The following is a 7,031-nucleotide window of genomic DNA, read 5'->3' as shown; positions in this document are numbered from 1 at the left end:
AAATCAGCCCAACTCATTTCAATTGATCACATGGGCTCGTTTTATTTTTTTGGGCTTTTCTTATTGGGCTTATTTTTAGGCCTTGGCCTACTTACAACCACTTTAGTAAAACAATCGAATTTTTTATCATTCTAATTTGGGTCTTGGCCTTTTCATGCCCAAATACATTTGATCCAGTTTCAGTTTTGGCCTTTTTTCATTTTTGAATTCAACAACTTTTTTTCCAGAACTTGGTTTCATTTCTATTTATTGGGCCTTTTCAACCAATTATTTGTCCAATATTAAATGCAGCACTATTTCATATTCAAATCAAGTAAACTCCAAGTCGAATTAAAGTCATCCATCATATAACATCACATAATACATCTCCCAGGTTTACATAACACAATAACTCATCTCGTGGATACATTTCCTTACACATGAATATAGCAAAAATGGACAGAATATAGCAAATACATTTCCTCCACCTTTCCATTCACCCGTGTCGCGCTAGCGTACTTCTCCTGAAAACATATCCATAGCAATGGCCTTCAGCATGATCAACAATGTGGAGAAACAATTCAACCAGGAAGGTAAAATTTGATTTTTCAAATTCAACTTGGCAAACATTTCTTGCAACATAAATATAAGCATGATAATTAATAATCCATTTCTTCCAAGTAGGAGAAGACATTAGTATTAGTATCACATTATGCAAGTTCAACCACTGAGGTATACCAATTTCCAGGTCTATACAGAGATATATTTATTTAAATTCTGCAAATATTGCCAAAGATAACTCTGGTTAAATGTTGTTTTATCAGCAAGCATATGTTTAACAGTCTGGAAAGATGTGATAATACAGGGGACAAACCTTTGAAATCTGTAAAAGGCTACACCACTGAATAATGGAGTAACAACCTATTTATTTAAGCAAAAGGAGGCATCAATTGAGGACATAGTAAATAAGTCCAGTTATCCAAATTCTAAATGTACTGTAACTGTGAGGTCTCAGTTCTGTGTTGCCAGAGTAAGGTCTTTGTTTCGTGCGTTAGATATGATGAAACCATATATAAATGCATGACAAATAGTGCAAACTACAGTAGTCACCATATATTTATATGACAATATATCTCATTGTGGGTTTTTGCAGCTCTGCCTGATATTCTTCTCCTAACAATGTCTGGGTTTGAATTGAACAAGAGTGTTCTTGTGCTCGTCCTCAGGACGTACTAGCTAGAGGACTGAACCATGAGAACAGTGTATCAACTTAGGAGATGTAAACTATTGTCTGTTTCAGTGAATCTATGCTCAATTTCATGTTCGTTGGCTGCACTAGGAATGGTGAACATGGGAGTGCAGAAGAACACAGGACAGGGCCAACATTACGAGGTCATGTGGATGCACCTGAGAATGCTTCCAAGGAGAACGTTAGCCCCACCAAGGAATCTGATGAGGTTCAAGACAATGGGTAAGTAATTGAATGGACATCTTTTATGTACTAGCATTTTTAGTGGCTTATGTATTTTAAAAATATCTTCTCTGTATAATCATTGGCTGAGTCCCTTTATGTATTTAAGTTAAATCTCCATTTGCACCTGAGTGAAAATCTGAATTCGTTCTAGCTGTTACATTCCATTAGCCTTGTCATTCTTGTAAAAGCTTGATTGATTTTATTTACAGCCTTGTCATGTATAAAGATAAGCATGATAAATCCATTTCTTTTTGAGGATGCAAAAGTTTAAAAAGAGTGTTACCATTCAGAGACACAGTCCTCGCAGAAAATATGTTTACAGCGAAGGAGGACACGAACATACATCTTTTCCTGGTAGATGGCACACATATCACCAGCAGCGATTGCCTGCAGTGAGTTCAACACAGAGATACATTAGGACTCAAAAAATTCTTAGCTCCTAACTGAAATAGCAAAACAGACAGAAGAACTAATCTGTTATCCATATTCACTAGATTGTGGACTAGCGAGAACTTATATACTGGAGTAGAAGGTAAATAACAAAACAATAATGCGGTGTAGTCATCCTTATATAATATAAGAACAGCAACACAGAATTAGAAACTTCCTCAGGTTTTGTGTTGCAATTAAAAATAAGAGTTAAGTGACACTGAAACTTCCAATGCGGTAACCCCATATTTCGAGCGGTAAACAAATCGCTGATTTGAACACAAACAATGAATAGTACTACGAATGCATTATGCCAGCATACATTTATTATACTGACTTGGTAGATAATAGAAAGTAATTCTTATTCAGGAATTTTAAATATGAAAGCAAAAAAGTTTATCAAACGAAATCCAAAAAATCTGAAATTTTGCTACACCAAACTTTATCATATGTTTGAGGTACATGCCAAGTTTAATCGAAAAATAACATCCATGGAGCTCTCACCGAAAAAAAACAAAATCACTGCTGAAAGTTTTGTGCACTGTTTGAGCAGTGATTTTGATATTTTTGGTGAGAGCTCCTCGTATGTTATTTTTAGATGAAATTTTGCAAGAACCTCACACAACTGATCATGTTTGAGTTCCCAAAATTTCAAAAAAAAAATGTTTGATGATGATTTTTCAATGTTTTGCTAACTCGGGTGTACTACACCTGAGACTGAGAGTAGCCACTACTTTCCGTTTAATTAGACACTGGATTTTCCGTTTAATTAGATATTGGGAGACACGCGCATCTGGCATGTCCGGCCGTATCGCCATGTCCCGCCGTATTAGCACGTCAACTCGATAGTTTTGTCCGTGTCCATGCTTTGTAGCTTACAACAATTCATTTTGGTTTCTTTCAATAGTAATTAATATGCTGCCCAACTCATGTACGAGGTGGAACTGCTAGGACAAGGTGATTCAGAGCTGGAAGAGCAATCACAATGCCCCCGTTAGTAAATATACCTCTCTTCACAAAAGATGGTCTTTTTGTGCCATCTCTTTTGTATGAAAAAGGAGTAAACAGAACAATGAGCGGTACATCAGCACGCCATAGTTTCATAAATTGGATGACTTGTATCCTTACTGATCTCATGAAAAAAGGCAGAGCTAATCCACACTAAACTTTACATCCCTACCAATCATAGAGGAGGAAAGTGCACATACCTCATCACCATCTTTTATACCAAATGCACGTAGCTTGCCTTATCATCCTTCATTTTCTCATCCTTGAAGCATAAGCAGAAGTGGCTCCACACGTGCTGCCTAAAACAAGCAAAGCAATAACCTTAAATGTTAAGTTCCCACCACCAAATTTTAATTCAAACAAACAATGACAGTAAATTCCACTCTAAATTGCCGAGTATTCATTGCATGCCAGAGAAAAATAAACCTCTCTTCAATTATTTTAATTATCCACATGGCATCCAAGTGCAATTAAAAGCTAACAACTTGCTAAATCACAGACCCCTTGTATACGTGGCATACCAAGTGACAGCGTTCTCCATGTCGTGTTATAGAGCGACGAACACTGCTGTGAGCTCTGACGATCAGTCCAGCAAATAACTCAAACAACACCTCCTCATCAGAAATGAAAATGTGTCAATTGATGGCATGTCTGAATTCTGAGACTACTGTAATTCCCCGTTTTTAGGGTGTTCCGCAATTCTATTCCTGTAGACACATATATCTTATGTAGTGGTGTAGACAGTACATAAAAGAGGAAGAGTTGTATTTGTAAGTTGACTTTGCTAGCTATTATCCGAGACAGTTGTAAAATGTGCACTTAGCCAAAACCTACATTTCCACTCAAATGTGCAGTTGACTTTGTTAGCTATTATCTGACACAGTTGGACAATTATTTGAGTTCGAGATTAGGACACAGCTGGTTGACATATTCATTTCATCCAACAAGAACGCATTAGTTGGCATGATATGGTGGCCGGTGCAGAGAGACGTTTATAAAAGTGTACGCGCATAGCTGTTGATATGTGCACATTAAAGAATACCAAAAGGAGTAGAATACAGATACGCGCCACATGCAGAGGTATGACTAGAACTGGAAAACAGAGCGTTTTTCGGAAAAGCAGAGAAACTTCATGTGTATGTGCATTGGTTATGGACATCTTGAAAGCTGAGATGACTAGTAAACTGACGATAGTTTTGGTGGTGATCTTCATTCATGTGACATTTCATCTTGTATCTTATATACTTTAATAATCGGAAGATTGGATGGACAGGTACATATACTATGGTATGATAGGTGAATAATGCAGTGTTAGTCATTGTATGTGCTTCCACTAAAGTCTACACTGAACTTAGTAAGCAGACTACTGAAACTGCAACAACTAGATGCAAGATTGAGCATTCAGAGAAGGCCTCGTACAGTGTTGATGGAACTAGCAAGTACGGAGTTACCACTGGCAGCTCTGGATGGCATGCGTTTTACTTTCTGGAACGAGTATATTTATCATGAAAACTTATCACACAGTACCCGTTTAACTTACATCATAAAAGTTCTACTGGCTACCCAACACTACCAAGTCATCGCTATCCTCGTTAGGGATGACAGTGTCGTCCTCTGCAGTTAGGTTAATCAGAGTGAGTAAACGGTGGTGGGTACTAAAAAGGAAAGCGGTGATGAATTTGGCCCCAGCCAAATCAAGGCTAGCAGAGAGGGGAATGAATGAATATTACCTCCCGGTAGAGATTGAGATAGAGCTTGAGGGGCTCGACATAGTCCTCGAAGCCGAGGGTGCCAATGGACCAGATCAGGTCGTCGCCGTTGATGGTCTTGCGCTTATCCTTCATGCACTTGTCGCTGGCCCTGCGCCCAGGATCACACAAGAATGAGCTCATAGTGCTAAGCAAGCTGCAGCGGATCAGAGAGGGAGGCGAGGAGGGTCGGAGACTGACTCGCTGGTGATGAAGCTGATGAACTCAGAGACACACTCCTGGATGGACTCCTTGGCGTCCTTGGAGATCTTTCCCTTCTCCGGCACGCCGCGTTGCATGATGCGCCCGATGTTGGCGATCGGCAGGAACCGCTCCTGCTCCTTGACCCCGCCTCCGCCGCCGCTCTCCGGCGTGCCCACCACCTCCGACATCGCCGCGCGTTCGCCATGGCAAGCAAAAAAGTAGGGCCGTCGGTGAGGTGATGAAAAGGGAAATCTTTCCTTGAAGCTTGAGCGTTTCAGGGGAAGATGAGAAGAGAAGAGAAGCAGCGGCGCTTACCTTATTTGGGGTGGGGGAGATGGACGGAGATGGCGGAGGGGATCAGCGCTATTGGTTGGTGCGGGAAGAGGGCGCGGCCGGCCGCCTGATCTGGAGCTGGGCTGGATGTCGATGGAGAAGATCTGCAGGCCGTCATGGCGAACCCAGCTGGGCTTCTCCGTCAGCATCTCCGCGCCCCCCTCTCTAAGTGCTGCCGCCGCTGCCTCTTCTTCGTCAAGCCAAGGCGCCCATGGCCAAAACCCTAGCTCCGGGACGTCCCCTCAGGCGGAGGGGAGGGGATGCTCTGGGGCTCCGGGATGCCGGAGGCGGGGGGCGGAGGGGGGTTTACGGGGCTGGTGGCGGCCGGAGCAGGGGGACGGCGACGAGGGAGATGGGGACGAGGGAGGAGGGGTGTTCGATCTAGATGGGCTAGGGTTCGCTGTGCGGGGGAGAGAGAGGAGCTGGGTGGGTGAGAGGGTGAGGGGGTGTGGGCCGTTGGACCTGTATGACTTGGACGGCTCAGATCGTTTTCAATAGGGTGATCCGTGGATTTTGTTCTGATTGGTCGAGACATGTATCATTTAAAATAATCTCTAAGTGCTAAAAATAATGGAGATTTATGAAGAAACTACAAATAATATTTTGCAAAATGCCACCACTAAAATTTTCACTCAAGTTATACCACATTTTCTGGATAATAACCAACTTCTATGCATTTTCTTTGGACGAAAAATTCATTTTCCATTTTTCGAGGGTCCAAAATGAGTTGTTTTGTGAAGGACTTATCATATATTTGTTACAAAATTGGACCAAAGCATTTTTCTAAAGTACTAGGCCGTGTCAAAAGCTTTTATCCACCTCTCGTGAAAAAGACAAATTTTCGTCGAATCAGGTGGAAGCGGGTCAAATTTGAACTGCAGCTGCCTCGTAGTTTGCTTTTTATTTTTCCCAAAAATAATTTATCGGTAAAAAAGTATCTATTTGATCATAGAAACATCAAAAAATTTCCAAGATTCAACTGGTCGAATTAAATGAACTAAAATTTGGTGGAGTTATATTATATGGTAAGTTTTATTCCGTGGTAAATTTCCATCAACTATAAATCAATATAAAATGTAGTTGCTTCACAAAGTGAAAATATTACTATAAACAAAGATTGGATGCTGAGCTCACATGGATTGTTACATGTGGCTGAAATTTTGTGGAGACCTATAGTTTTGGCATATAGAAGATGTGGAAAAAATTCAACTCATCAGGATATTCCTAGCTAGTACTTCCTTCACAAAGCTGTCAGCTGAGCACAAACTTTGGAATTTTGCTGAGAAAGATTTACTAGGCAAATGATTACGAAAGTTTTCATGATGCAATGATTTGGATAGGAAAGAGTGCCCAACAATTTTGAGGGTAATCAAAAAAATCAAAATAGCACTTCCTTCACAAAGTGCTATTCTGAACAGAATAGGAAAATGAATATTGCTGAATTAGTTTTGAACTATCGAAGGAAGGGTTTTCACATATTTGAGGAATATATGATCCAAAGTATTTATGAGAATTTTTCAAGAATTTTTAGGGCGACAGAAAAGTATATTGCTTCACAAACTAGGCGGGTTTGGCGCGTGACATAGAATGGACCCACGAGTGACATGTCAACATAGTTAGAACATGTTACGACATTTCTATAATCGTCGTAAAAGTTATGACGATCTCATCTTATGCGGTTACGACGTTTTTGACTCACATCGTCGTAATTTATATGTACATTTGATCCCCTCAAATGGTTTACGACAATCTCAGATGAAATTGTCATAGATTTATGACGAATTCATCAACGACGTCTTAAAAATCGTCATGTATGAGCATATTTCTTGTAGTGGAAGGGCCATTCCCTTCCGGTC

General features: G+C 40.5%; 1 protein-coding gene across 1 annotated transcript; it reads right to left on the bottom strand.

Moving 5' to 3' along the window:
• Positions 1–1,732: 1,732 nt before the first annotated feature.
• Positions 1,733–5,030, bottom strand: LOC123441709 (nuclear transcription factor Y subunit B-4-like). The gene is made up of 3 exons (XM_045117992.1): positions 4,840–5,030; positions 4,621–4,750; positions 1,733–1,840 (listed from the first exon to the last, which is right to left on the bottom strand). The coding sequence occupies exons 1-3, from the start codon at positions 5,028–5,030 to the stop codon at positions 1,733–1,735; spliced, it is 429 nt and encodes a 142-aa protein (XP_044973927.1).
• Positions 5,031–7,031: the final 2,001 nt, after the last annotated feature.

Source organism: Hordeum vulgare, chromosome 3H, assembly GCF_904849725.1.
Source record: "Hordeum vulgare subsp. vulgare chromosome 3H, MorexV3_pseudomolecules_assembly, whole genome shotgun sequence".
NCBI lineage: Eukaryota > Viridiplantae > Streptophyta > Magnoliopsida > Poales > Poaceae > Hordeum > Hordeum vulgare.
This window is presented reverse-complemented; position numbering and strand designations above follow the sequence as displayed.

Bases quoted from the DNA above. Each gene is read 5' to 3' on its own strand.
- LOC123441709 (XM_045117992.1), bottom strand. From the start codon at position 5,030: ATGTCGGAGGTGGTGGGCACGCCGGAGAGCGGCGGCGGAGGCGGGGTC. The intron at 4,751-4,839 runs GTCAGTCTCCGA...TCCTGGGCGCAG, and splicing joins ATCAGCTTCATCACCAGCGA to GGCCAGCGACAAGTGCATGA. The intron at 1,841-4,620 runs GTAATATTCATT...AACTCACTGCAG, and splicing joins ATCTCAATCTCTACCGGGAG to GCAATCGCTGCTGGTGATAT.